We start from the raw sequence: 13,921 nt of genomic DNA, 5'->3' as shown, positions 1-13,921 counted from the left end.
TATATTGATGATGATGTATATGTATGTGTGTATATAAATATATATAAATAAAGTAAAGTAATGTAATGAAGTGGGATATGTTTGGTCCTAATGTTGTTGTTGAGTTTGTGTTGTTAGGATTGTTTGTTTGTTGTTGGATGAGGACAGAGCTCAGGCCTGACCAAACACCACAACCCTCACACCCTCTCACTTAATTTATTTTTTCACACAAGCACTTTATTGAGAATCTACCAAGTTTATGAACTTCCTGTGTCTAGTTGTACAACTTCCACTTGTCTTTGGAATGATCGTTGTTGTGATCGATCAGTACTGCGCTCTTTGGGTGTACGATATATGGACTCGGTGGCATTGTTTCGTAGTGAGCTGTACCTGGCAATAGTGAAGAAATAGTCGCTCAACCTATTTACATACTTGGATGCTGTTGCATCAATCACTTCGTCTCGTAGCAATGGTACCATATCCCTTTCACATCTTCTACACACTGCTCTACACACATGTAGTTGTGATGAGACAAATCCACCTCCCTAATTGTATACAATTGGATTAGTATTGTTGTTGGATGCCCAGGTCATGTGTCATCTCATGGAACATACTGGCAATATAAAGTTCCTTAGAGGTGGCAGGTGTTCGTCCATTCGGTCGATTTGTTCTTCAAGATTGTTGACAGGCTGTTCGCCAAACTCTGTTCGCTGGAGATGTGCATCAGATGATGAGCTTCTTGGTGTTGCCACATGTGATCCAAGGTCAAGTAACAAGCATTGGATCTGGGTGAGAGATTGTTAAGGCTAGGACTTGTGTGTGTATGTACGCGTGTCAATCATACATACCTCCTCCAACTCCCTGATCTTCTCGATAAGATGACTATTCCCATTAGCATTAATGTAGTCTATGGCAAGTCTAATGATGACGATGATGATGAGTATGTGTGCCTGTAGGGGCTACTCACCAACTCACTTACCCAATGTGAGCAGACAGTTCATCCAGAGCACCCAATACATTGAATATCTGATCGTCTTTGCCACGCCTCTCTCCATTGAATAGACTTGTAGATCCTTTGTCACCAGTCTTGGTATATATCTTAATACGCTTCGAACTACTACTACTATTGTTACTCTTTGTCTCTGAAGACTTCAGACTGTCTCCCGTTGTCGTTGTGTATCCCCTGTAACTAGTGAACATCATCATCCTTAATGGAGATGGACCATTGATTGTCGAGATTGATCTTCTCAACAGTGATCTCAAGGCATAAGATGGTAACATTATGTGTTGTAAGTATCTGTATATGTATAAGTATCAAACAAGTTTGGAATGTCTTGTCCAAAAAGCAATGATCGGGGGTGTCTCCGCGCGACTCTTGGAAGTCCCACCTCGTCTCCCGCCAGCCCGCCAAACCATTCGAGCGACGAACAAAACAAAGTTGTGGCGATTGAATGGTATTGACAACAATATAGAAGCGCTGCTTTATTCTGATTCGCCACTAGAGTATATCTTCAGCTTGGTATCAGCTCCACCACTAACAATCTTCCACTCGTCATTGGAGTTGGTAGAGTCCACATTGCGTAGCCAGTCTGTACATAATACCTTGTCGGTGTGCTTGTCTAGAGAGAATAGTGCGATCTTGCTTCGAATGTCCCAGAGCTTGACGGTGCCATCGTGCGACGACGACAGCAGCTGTGTGGCAGAGTTGGGCTTCCAGCGAATGCTCGTCACCCAGTTCTTATGTGAGAGCAGCGTCTGGATGTTGTACTTTCCATCAGTGATGCGCGGGTCCCACAGACGCACGGCGTGGTCGGCGTGTGCCGATGCGATCAGACCGGCCTCGATCGAGTAGGACAGGTCGTGCAAGGCGGATGGTGCCATCATAGTGTCGCTGTTGGCCATTGTCTCCAAGTCCCACAGACGAATGCTCTTATCCATCGATCCAGACAACAGTTGGAACTGTGTTGGCCAAGTAACTGTCGTTACGGCCTGTGAATGAGATTCAAGTATACTAAGTGTATCCTATATTGATGTGATTGATCGAGTGAGTGATGGAGCGAGGGAGATGGTGGCGAGTGAGTGTACATACTGTAATGATTGCAGCTTGCTCGGTGACTGCTGCATCGCCAGAGGCATTCTTTCTCTTCTTCTTGGACTGTACTGCTGCGGCGGGCTGTGGAAGGTTCTGGAGATCCCACAACATCAACTTGTTGTCGTAGCCACCAGAGGCGAATCTGGTGCCGTCTGGGTTGGCGCTGATCGACTCAACGCTTGCGGTGTGTGCCTTGAAGACAGCCATTGGACATGTTGTCTTGGCATCTACGTCAGCGGCCCACAGTCTAACAGTCTTGTCGAGTGAGGCCGTGAGGAATTGAAGTGCGTTCTTCTTTGATGATTGGGTCCAGGCCACAGCCTTGACAGCGGCTGTGTGGCCGACTGCTGTGAGCAGGGTGGTGGCCGAGCCGTCGACGATGCGTGCGCCAAAGTCGTAGCAGCCTGTGAGTGCGAGGCCGAGCGAGGAGCGTGCGTCGACTGAGGAGATCCAATCGTCGTGCTGGTTCTCCTGCTCACGCTTGGGTGGTGTGACGGCTTCGACGTATTCGATGGTGATGACGGGCTCCTCGCTGAGTCCTGCCTTCTTGAGATGCTTGTCGAGCGTCGTTCGAATGAATTTGCCATTGATGAGGAAGTCGAATGGTTTGTGCAAGCTGGCGTCTGTCTCCTCTCGCAGATGATTCACAACCTCTGACAGACCGAGTCTGCCCAGTTTGAGTGTCACAGCGAATGGTGTCTCTGTCACACGAATACTTGGGTCATTTGTAACGAATCTAACTCTAACCTTTCCCTCTTCTTTATGTGGATTCATCTTTATCTATCTATCTATCTGTCTGTCGCACCTATAATACTACAAACTTGTATATGTATATATATGTATAAATGTATATGAGTGTATCTGTAAGTCAAACAAAGTGGATCATTTGATCAACATTGTGTCAAATCGTTCGTTTTTGCTTTTCAAAATTAATTAATTTTAAATTAATGAATTTGGTGTGAGAGCAAACCCTTGAGCCCGGGAAGGGTAAGGCAAATAAAAAAGATAAAGTGGAAGTTGTGAGGGATGGAGAGGCTGATAAGGCCACTCAGATATATATTATTGTTGTTATGGTATGCTTCGAATATATATATGTTTACAAGTGGATGGTACCGAGGAGACCATCGACCAGACCAAGAACTGAGAAGAGGACACCATTGACCACACCCTCGACCACCAGGACAGTTCCACCAACCAGCTGGGTCAGTCCAGCATTGTTGTTTCCAGACTGGCCGACATTAATAGCACCTGATGTGGCAATTGAGCTCTTGGACATGGCGGAAGTGGAGGCGACGTTGCCCATGGATGAGATAGATTCTATTTGGTTGATTGTTTAGTTAGGATTGATTGATTGTATGATTGAATTATAGTATTGTACATACTCATGATAGTCATTTTGGAAGATTATTTGATTGATTGATAGTTTATAAGTTTGATTGATTGATGCTTGTTTGATATTGAATAACAACTTTAAAGTTGCCTTATTTATAGACAATGAGTGCACTCATGATTGATATTGATTGATTCATATGTCATATGTGTATAATGGGATGATGTGGATGGGATATAGGTCCTTAGAAGGCATGAATGTGGATTGGAATGATTAGTGACTTTTCAACATCTATAAAGCATTAAATGTGATTGTTAGGAACATGGAGTACATCGAACATATTATAGGCAATCCAATCAAATTGATTGATCAATCTAAACACGTGTGATGATAAAGAACAGATCACAGAATCGTGATTGATTGTTTCATAAGGCATCACTTTCCTTTCTAAGTAGGTGTGATGGTGTGGTGAAGAGTAGTGATGTGATCAAAGGGCACGATGAATAGTTCTATGATCAATCAGGTCCCCCTACATACACAAACACCTCATCTGATCAAAGACTTTAATTCCCCACCATTTGATTGATTGAGCGCTAGTGGGTGGGTAAGTCAGTGACACTCGCGGTAAMCTCTAAGTTGTTATAACTGAAGAAACTCGCTTTGACATTCAAGTAAACACAACTTCCTCATCGACATTGTCAATAGAGAAAGAGTGTGTGTTGTCAATCAATCAATTGATCAATCGATACCACCTACTTTCGTATATCACGTCATATATTAATAAATAGTGTCTCTACATTAATTCAAGAACCTCCAATCGAATTGAGTTCCATTCTCGCTGTACAGATTGGGTTCAATCTCTCTACACTATCACCTCTACTCTGAATAATGAAGAGACTCTTTCACCAAGTTCCACAAAGATTCTTTCCAACAAGTTCACAATTATAAATAGGATCACTTGATACTACTATTTCATCATCAATCAAATATTCAATAAATAATTCTAACAAACAAACTAACTTTACTCCAAAATGACTATCATGAGTAAGTACAATTCAATAATCCTATGAATTGAGGTCACCCAAATACTAACTTTATCATCCTTTAGAATCTATCTCATCCATGGGCAACGTTGCCTCCACTTCCGCCATGTCCAAGGGATCCATCGCCTCATCAGGTGGTATTCATGTTGGCCAGACTGGAAACAACAATGCTGGATTGACCCAGCTGGTCGGTGGAACTGTTCTGGTAGTTGAGGGTGTTGTCAATGGTGTCCTTTTCTCAGTTCTGGGATTGGTCGACGGACTCCTTGGTACCATCCACCTGTAAACGATATCCATTAACTTGGAAACAATATATATAAAAACCCTTTGCAACTTTGTTGCCATTTTATATTACCAAATCATTTAAATCAATTGTTTATAAATATTTATTTCGGGTTATAATTTGGAATGATTCCATAAAAAAATCTTTTATAATATCATATTATTTTATAATCTAGACATTATTATTTTAAAAAAATTCCCCTTCCTTCCTTTCAACGAAAAGACTATTGATAAATCACATTCAGGAGATTTAATCAACTACCTCATATTATTTCCTTTATTAGCCAAGGGTAGGTGTAGTCTCCTTGAGTAGATGAAACGACCCAAACATCAATCAATCATTTCAAACCCCATCTCAGCTGATTGATCAATCAAAGTACACTACCACACTGTTAATTTCAATCTGGTGATTGATTGTTTGTGTTTGGTGTGTTTGATGTGTTTGATGTGTTTGATGTGTGACATCATGAATTAGGGTATCGTGGAACCCATCCATTAATCAATCAATGAATCAATCTAATACAATCAATCAATAACTACTTCAAAGAGATAGGGCAACCTGTACAAGGTTCCCTTGACCTTTCGAATTTGGAGTTGGAGAGCACAATTCCATGATCTAAAGGAAGTGTTCAAAGGGCATTATCTTAATATTACTATCCTAAACCTCTACATCCAATCACTATAAATATGTAATTTCAGTGATCATTATTTCCATCATCAAACTAACAATTAATCAATTATTAATTAATCAATCAAATAATCTAACAATCCAAAAATGACTATCATGAGTAAGTACCTTCATACTCGACTATTATAATCCACTTCTTTGTTTACTAATTATATTACTTGTCCATCAATCATTAGAATCTATCTCATCCATGGGCAACGTCGCCTCCACCTCCGCCATGTCCAAGAGCTCAATTGCCACATCAGGTGCTATTAATGTCGGTCAGTCTGGTAACAACAATGCTGGCCTGACCCAGCTGGTCGGTGGCACTGTCCTGGTCGTCGAGGGTGTTGTCAATGGTGTTCTCTTCTCTGTCCTTGGACTGGTCGATGGTCTCCTCGGTACCATTCACTTGTAAAGTAACAATTTATATATATAAATTGCAACAGTAGTTATGTCTGTTGCCACCATTCCTTCTTTCCATCCAATTGCCAATGATTGAATGATTGATTGATTGCGTCCAAAGTTAGATACTGATCACTTTTAGTATGTGACAGCCAAGCCTTGAAGCGAGACACAATGCATGTCCTTGATCAATCTTACGCACCAACAGGAAGCCATCACATTTTGGTTGAAGGTTAGTTGCGATGAGTTTGTAACACTTGACATTGGGTATCAGTGAGATCAATGTACTGATGAATTGGTTTGAGGTCACAGTGTTGGCATACATTGGTATGATCAATTGATCAAGACTGATGGTCATCTTACGAAGCTGGGGCGATGCACGATGCGTGTTTATCGTCATTGTACTTAAAGAGGATGGCAAACTGACATGTATTCGATCCACCCATTGTCGTAAAGTCAAGCACTTCAAGTTCATTGGATAAACGATATCGATCAGATCCAGTGATTTGGAGAGTACTGTCATGTTGATAAGTGATGGAGGTAGGACACCAGACTCGATATCCTGAATGAATGACAACCCCAACGTGAGTGAGGTGAGCGAAGATGGAAGTGCTCCCATTGGTATATAACTGTTGAATGAGCTACCAAACTCCAATGTCTTGAGTGTTGTTGGAAGTGATCCTGGTATCAATGTCCTGTTGAACGCATAGCCCATCTGTAGATTGGTGAGCGATGGTGGAATTGTACCTGGGAGTATATCCTGATCAAAGTGTGCAAACTTGAGTGAGGTGAGTGTCGACGGGAACATCTCTGTTGTAATCAGTCTGTTGAATGATGTGGCCAATGTCAATGATTGTAGTCCAGTTGGATACTTTAAAGGTACAGCACTATCTTCATTAAAGTACATGTGTTCAATGTGTAACGATGTCAATGATGATGGGAGTACATGTGCACCATCTCTTGTCAAGGTCTTGTAACTGGTCTCTCCAATATGAAGTGTGCTAAGTGATTGTGGTATAGATCCAGTCAGATCATGATCGTACCTTGAATCGAGACTAAGATATGTGAGTGATTGAGGGAGACCATCCAGACTCGAGTTGAAACCGGTGCCCATGTGACATGATGTCATGCTGGGAGGCACGATACCTTTGGTCAAGGGATGGGAGAATACTAAGCCGAATCGTAGTTGAGTGAGCGACAGAGGTAAGGTGCCCACAGTGAACGGTTGATTAAAGGAGTTGCCAAATGTTAGTGACTTTAGTGAAGAGGGCAGAACCCTTGGTGCAATGACCTTGTCGAACCTTTCTCCAAAGGACAATGAGGTCAATGAAGTGGGGAGCACGCGCAGTCCTATACTCTGGTTGTATTGACTCTCAGGGTGAAAGGTCAGAGTCAACAATGAGGACGGCAGAGTGTTTACGACCAGCACTTGATTGAATGATCGACCAAATGTGAGAGAGGTGAGAGAACTGGGAAGTATGGCTCGCAACACACAGTTGAATGTGTGTCCAACGTTGAGAGTCAATAGACTGTCTGGCAACACCAAGTCATAATCCAATGGTTTGAAGTACTTGTCGCCAAGATACAATGATGTAAGTGATGATCTAGTTGAGTTGGTAAAGTCTATCTCTTTGTTCTCGTCCCAATACATGAGTGTATTACTCAGTGCTACCTGATGTATTGTCTTTTGAGCGACCAGAATGTTGTTGTACATTCTTTTACAAGTCAATGTGAAGGAAGCGACATCTACAACATTGTCACCCAAGTCATCAAGAACTTGTTGTATCACAATCAATGGCAATGTTTCCATTCCTTTATATTTATATATCTCTATAAGGTAGTGCAAAGTCAATCATTCTAATGATTGAAAGATTGACAAGATGACACGACTTTACAAGTTTGGGATGTAAACCAAAAATGGAAACAAGTATGAGTGTGGGTTGAGACCTGGTCTCTCAACTTGTTGTTGTTAATACCATTTGACATTTACTTCTTATTACTATTTCATAGTTATAATATAAAATTATGTCTATCATTATTCTTCGCTCTATTGAGCAACCTGCCAAGCTCATGTAACTTTGTACTAGGACGAGATGTTCAGCGTGAAGGAATTAGAAGGGAACATGTCAAGGCTTTGAACACCAATCAACAAATTGATTGAGTTTACCAGTATTTATTAAACCAAATCAGAAGATTTTTAATATAATTTTTTACACAGCTTGGGCCCATTACTAAAAGCCACACCCCCGCCTTTGCAGATGTGGATCATTGCACTACAACCCACACCAATAATAAGCTACTTCTAAAGATGATGAGGGAAAATACTGTAATTAAAATAATAATTGGTGTCTGGCAAGACATTGATACACTACAACGACGAGGATCACTATTCATTATCACTCAACTTGAACTTATTAACAAATACACAGGTGATATTATTACTACCCATTCCACCAAAGATGTCTTTGTTTGTCTCACTGATCCTCATCGCAATTTGCACCAGGTACGTACTGCCTTTCCACTGTTCCCTCATTCTCACTGACATTTCACTCATATCTCCACAGTACGGCGAATGCCCAGTTTCCAACCATCACGTCATACACGCATGATGGCCAGCCCGTGATCTCTGTCATTGGAACCAACTTTGCCAACATATCCACCACACTAGTCCTTGGCTCGTTGAGCATCAGTGCGCCTCCACCTGTTAGCTCCACGCTCATTGTTGTACCTCTCCCACTCTCGGCGCGCAACGGACCTATGTACCTGCAAACCAACGACGTCAACTCCAATGTTTTCCAAGTCAAACTGACGCCCTACATCAGCAATGCATCGCCAGTGCTCTCCACCAAGGGTGGCAATTTCACGATCACCGGTCGCTACCTGAACTCTCTGCGCTCCAATGGAGACAACACGAGCATCACAGTGTCCACATCATGCTACTACTATGACTTTGACCATCGACCCTATTTCCAATATACAACGAGAACCTTCCAGTTCACTCCTGTTCGGGATTTCTCCACCAACGAACAGATGGTGATAAATTATCCAGTCGGTGCTGGCCAGCTTACTGGATCGTTCTCCATTGATGGTGTCTCAACGGCAGGTAGCTTCACGCCAAACTATGGCAACCCCACGGTCATCTCCTACCGTCAAGACGCCTCAATGTTGAACATGATCTTGACGGTCGACTACTTTGGACCGTCCTACTGTTGGTACAGATTCTCACGGGATGGAACTAACTATATCTTGAGCCCATCATGGATCAACTCAACATCTTTTTCCATCAGCCTGGAGTATAGCCAAGGCATGTTGGTTCAAACACCCAGGGACACGACGTTATATTCTGCCAACAATCAATTAGACATCAGTTTCAACCTTATCTCGTCCTTCCAGGTCAGTGGAGCCGTTCCAACTGGAGGCGGTTACCTCCCAGTGAAGAACAAGATATGCTTCCTCAATCTCAAATCTTGCACATTGGGCAACCAAACTATCAATGGTCAATTTCCTTGCGATCAAATCCCCATCCCTGCTGGGACAGGTCTCAACAATGTTCTCAACTGCACTGACACCAATGGTTTCCCGATATCCAGCTCGGTCACCTTTGACTATGGTCCCTCAGTTGGCCTCTACTCCTTTGACATTGACACATTGGTTCTCAATGGCTATGATTTCACACCCTCCACCACGGTTAAGTTTGCAGATGGCAGCCAATACAAAGTGTCGGATAACTCTACCCCAACCAAGGCCTTCGTCACGATGAACCCAAACACTCCTCCAACTGGCAGCTTTACCGTCACAGTTGGTGGTGTCTCTGCTGGTCCGTTCATATACAAAACCAAACCTATCCTTCTTAAAGCGACCATTGCAGATCAACTCGACCCCTCAGGTAAGATCATACCAGGCCAAGTGAAGGTAAGTTTCACTGGTCTCCTCTTGTCGCTCAATGGAGGTAGTGCTGGTCAATTCCTTCCTCTGTCGATTACAGCAGGCTCCACACCCTGTCTCGGTGTTGGCACAGACCGCCCTGGCCAAGTTTACTGCATTCTCTCAATCCCAGCATCACTTCCATCTTCCATTCAATTCACTGTGACAATCGACCAACAGACAAGTGCTCCATACTCTGTATTCTTCCCTCTGCCGGCACCATCCATTACATCGATTCAGCCAATCTACACAATCAGTACGATCAGTGTCCAGGTCACCGGCAATCTCGTCAATGCCACCATTTTAAATGGTACGAACGCTGTCTTTTGTCAGTATATCAATGCAACTGTCGTCAATTGCCCGCTATTCTACGGTAACTTGACAGCCTATTTCCTTGGAGTGTACAGTGCTTTAATGCCATTCAACTACCAACCCAGAGTCTCCAATGAATATTTTATCAACAATGGTTCTAGGTTGACCATCACCGGCTCCAACTTCTCTCCCTATGCCTACCTTCTAGGATTAAGAGGAGGCGCCACATATCCAATGACATCATCGCCCAGCTCCATGGTATTCAACTTGGACAGCAATCAACTTTCAACCAACAACATTCAACTAGTATCTTCTTCGCAGATTCTCTACTTCAATCTGTACATCCAACCAGAGATGACAACCACCACCAGCCCGACACCCTCCACCGGCATTAGAATCCCACCAACTCTTACCTTGCCTCTGATCCTCTTTGCGATCCTAATGTCCATCAGCTTATAGACAACAACATTCTAATATTACGCAATAAAGGATACTTTAGTGTAATACAAGACCATTATAAGTGGTGTCATCGCTGAGGAACACGGCCGACATCCTCTACTCACTGATCGCGCAGCTCGACAAGCACTTCATCGAGTTGTCTCGTGCAGCCACCGCCAGTGCCACACCAGCCAAAGACACTGGCAACATCATCTGCCTCCGTCAAGCTGTATTATTTTGAACGTTGTCAAAGACGTCGCGATGACGAGACATCCTGTTGGTACTGGCTACTTCAACGAGCTGCGCATTCGCTCCGTCGACAACTATGTGTTGTCAAGGTGCAGTAACTCGCTGTTGAGGGCATTCGTCAATGGGTGTCTTCAGTGCAACCATCATCATCTGCTGTTGCAGCCGCTGTGGAGTTGTGGTCATCATCAGATGTAGAGGAGGAGGGCCCAGTATGTTGCTTAGGCTGCTGTGCAGTTGAGCCATTGGCATTGGAGGTGGCCTGACTGAACGGCCTTGTTGAAGGCAACGGCCATCTGCTGCTGACCAGGTTGTTGCAGCTGCTGCATCATCTGAAGTGTCGTCCGAGCTCCTCGTCAGTCAGTTGATGGAACTCGCCTCTCTTGATGGGCACTGAGAAGTTGCTGCTTTTCATGATGGTTGCGTACATGCCAGAGACGTCGTACTTGTAGAGAGGGCCAGTGTATGTGTCGGCGAACCTCAATGGACCATTCGATGCCTTGGCTATCCACTTGGCCTCTTCTGGAATGACATGCTGGTTGTGTTTGCTGAATAGGTTGAGGGCGGCCTTGTTAATGTTTGATCCTGTAAAGTACAGATCGATGATGCCATTGGTACATTCTTTGAGCGCATCGATGTAAACCATTACCTCATACTTCAATCATACCATTCAATATCAATTTATTGACCAAGTGTCTACTTGAACCACTTCTTTCTATCCTGCTGGTTCCAGCTATTCCAACTTCCATCGATGGACAAAGCGTATAGAGTCAACTTGATTGATTGATCATTAAACTATATTTGTTTGTTTGTTTGTTTGTTTGTTCGAATCTAAAAGTGAAGTGAAGTGATCATTATTGTTTCAATCACATCACCTTTAGTTGGTGATTGTTGATGAGATAAATAAATGAATTATTATTATGATAATGAATGGTCTAACTTTGAAAAGTGGTTGTGTTTCTGATCATTCGGGGTCTGTGGGTGGTGTGCGGGTGAGTGGTGGAAGATTCCCATGAATTAATTGTTTACCAATTAATAAAATCCAAATCAATCAACTCCGCCGCTTCCTCCAAGATCTCGTACATCCCTACCCAAGCTCTCAATGCACATTCGTTGTAAGTGTTTAACTCATTCATTCAAACATATCATTTATTTATTTATTTATTTATTTGTATAACTATCAAACTCTATCAATAACATAACAACAATATGGGTAATCAACAAGGCAAGGCTGCAGAGGAGAGTAAGTTTGTGATCAAACACCCATTCAATCAATCAACTTTATAACAATCACTGACAACACAAATGATTGCAATCAATCAATAGATGACCCACAGAAGAAGAAGAGAGAACAGGTGTTGGAAGAACTGGTACAGACAGAGAAGTCATATGCCAACTATTTGTCGGTGATTGAGGATGTGTACATCAACCCAATGTCAAAGAAGAATGTGATTAATAAGGAGAGTCACAAGGAGCTGTTTGCAACTGTACAGCCCATCATTCAATTCCATCGTGACTTCTTCTACGAGTTGGCCATCTCCTACAACTCGTTCACATGGGTCACCAACCCCATCCCAGTCACTCGCACAACGACCAACGACGACGGCACTACCACCGTCACAACGACCACCGTCGCCAAGACCACAGGCAAGAAGCCTGCCAACACCTTTGAGTCAATCGTTGCCATCGTCGAGATCTTTAACAAGAATGTATGTAGACAGTCAGAGTGTGCATCGGACATCGGACATTGGACATTATACTGACATCCCTATCTGTCTGTTACACGACATTGTAGAAGAACACCTTTAAGATATACAGTGACTACATCGTGTCATATGATGGCATCATTCAGACACTGAGCAGACTAAGGAAGAAATCCTCCGTTGCCACTTTCTTAGATGTAAGCACGCCAAGCCAACTGAGTTGTGTTGCTGAGCATGTCTAACACATATCCTCCTTAGAAATGTAGATCAGATCCTCAGAGCAATGGTCAGGACTTGAACTCATTGTTGATCATGCCAGTCCAAAGACTGCCAAGATACGTCCTACTCCTCTCGGTAACTATCAACCTGCAACCTGGCACCCCAATGACATTAGTTATCCATCCTCTAACAACATCAACACAACAATAGGAATTGCTCAAGAGCTCACCAGCAGGTAGCCCCATCATCAAGACATTGGAAAGCTGCATCAGTGGCATTAAGAACGTCACTCAGTTCATCAATGAGGCCAAGAGAGACGACGAGAACCAGAACAAGCTCAAGGAGCTGCAAGATACTCTCATTGACAAAGTCGTAAGTGTCATCAATGCCTCCCTTGTCCACATGGCACTAACAAACACATCTCAATCTGAAGAATGTAATGGAGCCCAACAGGAAGCTATACTTGAATGGTGAATGCTTCATTCACTCAATGTATCCAATGAAGGAGGAGGATGAGATATTGAAGCGTGTGCACAAGTATCGCAAGGCAAAGAACAATGCATCGATGACCGAGAGCAACATCTTCCCAGACGAGTTCAAGCTGGCGGCCACCTATGGATTCTACGTCTTCAACGACAGCTTCATCCTGATCTCCAAGCCACCCAAGTCATCGCTGTCCAACTTGATCAACTCCTCCAAGGTGTGGATCGTCAATGACTGCTCCCTCCTCAAGGACACCAAGGTCATCGATGTTATGGACATATTCAGTGAGTATCAGGTGATTGATTGATCGAGCGGCACTGGAGTTTGGAACTAACACGCACGCTACATCTTCAGACTTCAAACACGCCTTGTTGCTGGTCACCGAGAGATCATGCTACTTTATCCAAATGTCCAACGAGGAGAACAAGCAGAGATTGTTAAAGACAATCGCCATGGGTAGAGTGGATTATAAGAAGAACACTGCTGATGCTGCTGCGGCAACTGGCGAGTCATCATCATCCAGTCTACCAAGTCTACTGACATTGAGACCACAACCTGGAGCCAAGAATGCTGCTCCTGCCTCTTCGTCGACCAAGAGCTCAGTGTCACTGTCTGCATCAAGCAGTGCCACTACCAAGAAGAAGGATGCACCACCAGCCAGTGGTGGATTCTTTACTCTTGGCAAGTCGAGTGGAACATCAGCCAAGAAGTAAGTGGAGTGTCAGTACAGACAGTGGAGTTAATAAACCTATGTCATGATTCAATGTTATCTTCAATCCATCTGTTCGCTCTGATTGA

At 43.4% G+C, this 13,921-nt stretch overlaps 9 protein-coding genes across 9 annotated transcripts; 4 read left to right on the top strand and 5 right to left on the bottom strand.

Annotated features, from left to right (window-relative positions):
- Positions 1 to 236: 236 nt before the first annotated feature.
- On the bottom strand, positions 237 to 1,182 carry SAMD00019534_004330 (hypothetical protein; the record flags this gene model as incomplete). The annotated part of the gene is made up of 4 exons (XM_012903866.1): positions 237 to 524; positions 594 to 764; positions 828 to 897; positions 959 to 1,182. 4 exons carry the CDS (start codon positions 1,180 to 1,182, stop codon positions 237 to 239), a joined length of 753 nt encoding a protein of 250 aa, XP_012759320.1.
- Positions 1,183 to 1,464: 282 nt separating this feature from the next.
- SAMD00019534_004320 (hypothetical protein) lies at positions 1,465 to 2,851 on the bottom strand (the record flags this gene model as incomplete). The annotated part of the gene is made up of 2 exons (XM_012903865.1): positions 1,465 to 1,992; positions 2,111 to 2,851. Coding segments are annotated over 2 exons (1,269 nt in total), but the record flags the coding sequence as incomplete, so codon positions are not given.
- Positions 2,852 to 3,167: 316 nt separating this feature from the next.
- Positions 3,168 to 3,466, bottom strand: SAMD00019534_004310 (hypothetical protein; the record flags this gene model as incomplete). The annotated part of the gene is made up of 2 exons (XM_012903864.1): positions 3,168 to 3,388; positions 3,454 to 3,466. 2 exons carry the CDS (start codon positions 3,464 to 3,466, stop codon positions 3,168 to 3,170), a joined length of 234 nt encoding a protein of 77 aa, XP_012759318.1.
- Positions 3,467 to 4,432: 966 nt separating this feature from the next.
- SAMD00019534_004300 (hypothetical protein) lies at positions 4,433 to 4,730 on the top strand (the record flags this gene model as incomplete). Its single annotated transcript, XM_012903863.1, has 2 exons — positions 4,433 to 4,445; positions 4,510 to 4,730. 2 exons carry the CDS (start codon positions 4,433 to 4,435, stop codon positions 4,728 to 4,730), a joined length of 234 nt encoding a protein of 77 aa, XP_012759317.1.
- Positions 4,731 to 5,501: 771 nt separating this feature from the next.
- SAMD00019534_004290 (hypothetical protein) lies at positions 5,502 to 5,811 on the top strand (the record flags this gene model as incomplete). The annotated part of the gene is made up of 2 exons (XM_012903862.1): positions 5,502 to 5,514; positions 5,591 to 5,811. 2 exons carry the CDS (start codon positions 5,502 to 5,504, stop codon positions 5,809 to 5,811), a joined length of 234 nt encoding a protein of 77 aa, XP_012759316.1.
- Positions 5,812 to 5,936: 125 nt separating this feature from the next.
- Positions 5,937 to 7,608, bottom strand: SAMD00019534_004280 (hypothetical protein; the record flags this gene model as incomplete). The annotated part of the gene is made up of 3 exons (XM_012903861.1): positions 5,937 to 6,054; positions 6,122 to 7,226; positions 7,293 to 7,608. 3 exons carry the CDS (start codon positions 7,606 to 7,608, stop codon positions 5,937 to 5,939), a joined length of 1,539 nt encoding a protein of 512 aa, XP_012759315.1.
- Positions 7,609 to 8,257: 649 nt separating this feature from the next.
- Positions 8,258 to 10,493, top strand: SAMD00019534_004270 (hypothetical protein; the record flags this gene model as incomplete). Its single annotated transcript, XM_012903860.1, has 3 exons — positions 8,258 to 8,301; positions 8,363 to 9,710; positions 9,903 to 10,493. The coding sequence occupies 3 exons, from the start codon at positions 8,258 to 8,260 to the stop codon at positions 10,491 to 10,493; spliced, it is 1,983 nt and encodes a 660-aa protein (XP_012759314.1).
- Positions 10,494 to 11,046: 553 nt separating this feature from the next.
- Positions 11,047 to 11,364, bottom strand: SAMD00019534_004260 (hypothetical protein; the record flags this gene model as incomplete). Its single annotated transcript, XM_012903859.1, has 1 exon — positions 11,047 to 11,364. The coding sequence occupies one exon, from the start codon at positions 11,362 to 11,364 to the stop codon at positions 11,047 to 11,049; it is 318 nt and encodes a 105-aa protein (XP_012759313.1).
- A 563-nt stretch (positions 11,365 to 11,927) lies between these two features.
- On the top strand, positions 11,928 to 13,836 carry SAMD00019534_004250 (hypothetical protein; the record flags this gene model as incomplete). Its single annotated transcript, XM_012903858.1, has 7 exons — positions 11,928 to 11,961; positions 12,045 to 12,427; positions 12,514 to 12,618; positions 12,680 to 12,775; positions 12,851 to 13,012; positions 13,074 to 13,407; positions 13,478 to 13,836. The coding sequence occupies 7 exons, from the start codon at positions 11,928 to 11,930 to the stop codon at positions 13,834 to 13,836; spliced, it is 1,473 nt and encodes a 490-aa protein (XP_012759312.1).
- Positions 13,837 to 13,921: the final 85 nt, after the last annotated feature.

The sequence above is a fragment of the Acytostelium subglobosum genome (assembly GCF_000787575.1).
Source record: "Acytostelium subglobosum LB1 DNA, scaffold: scaffold1, whole genome shotgun sequence".
NCBI lineage: Eukaryota > Evosea > Eumycetozoa > Acytosteliales > Acytosteliaceae > Acytostelium > Acytostelium subglobosum.
This window is presented reverse-complemented; position numbering and strand designations above follow the sequence as displayed.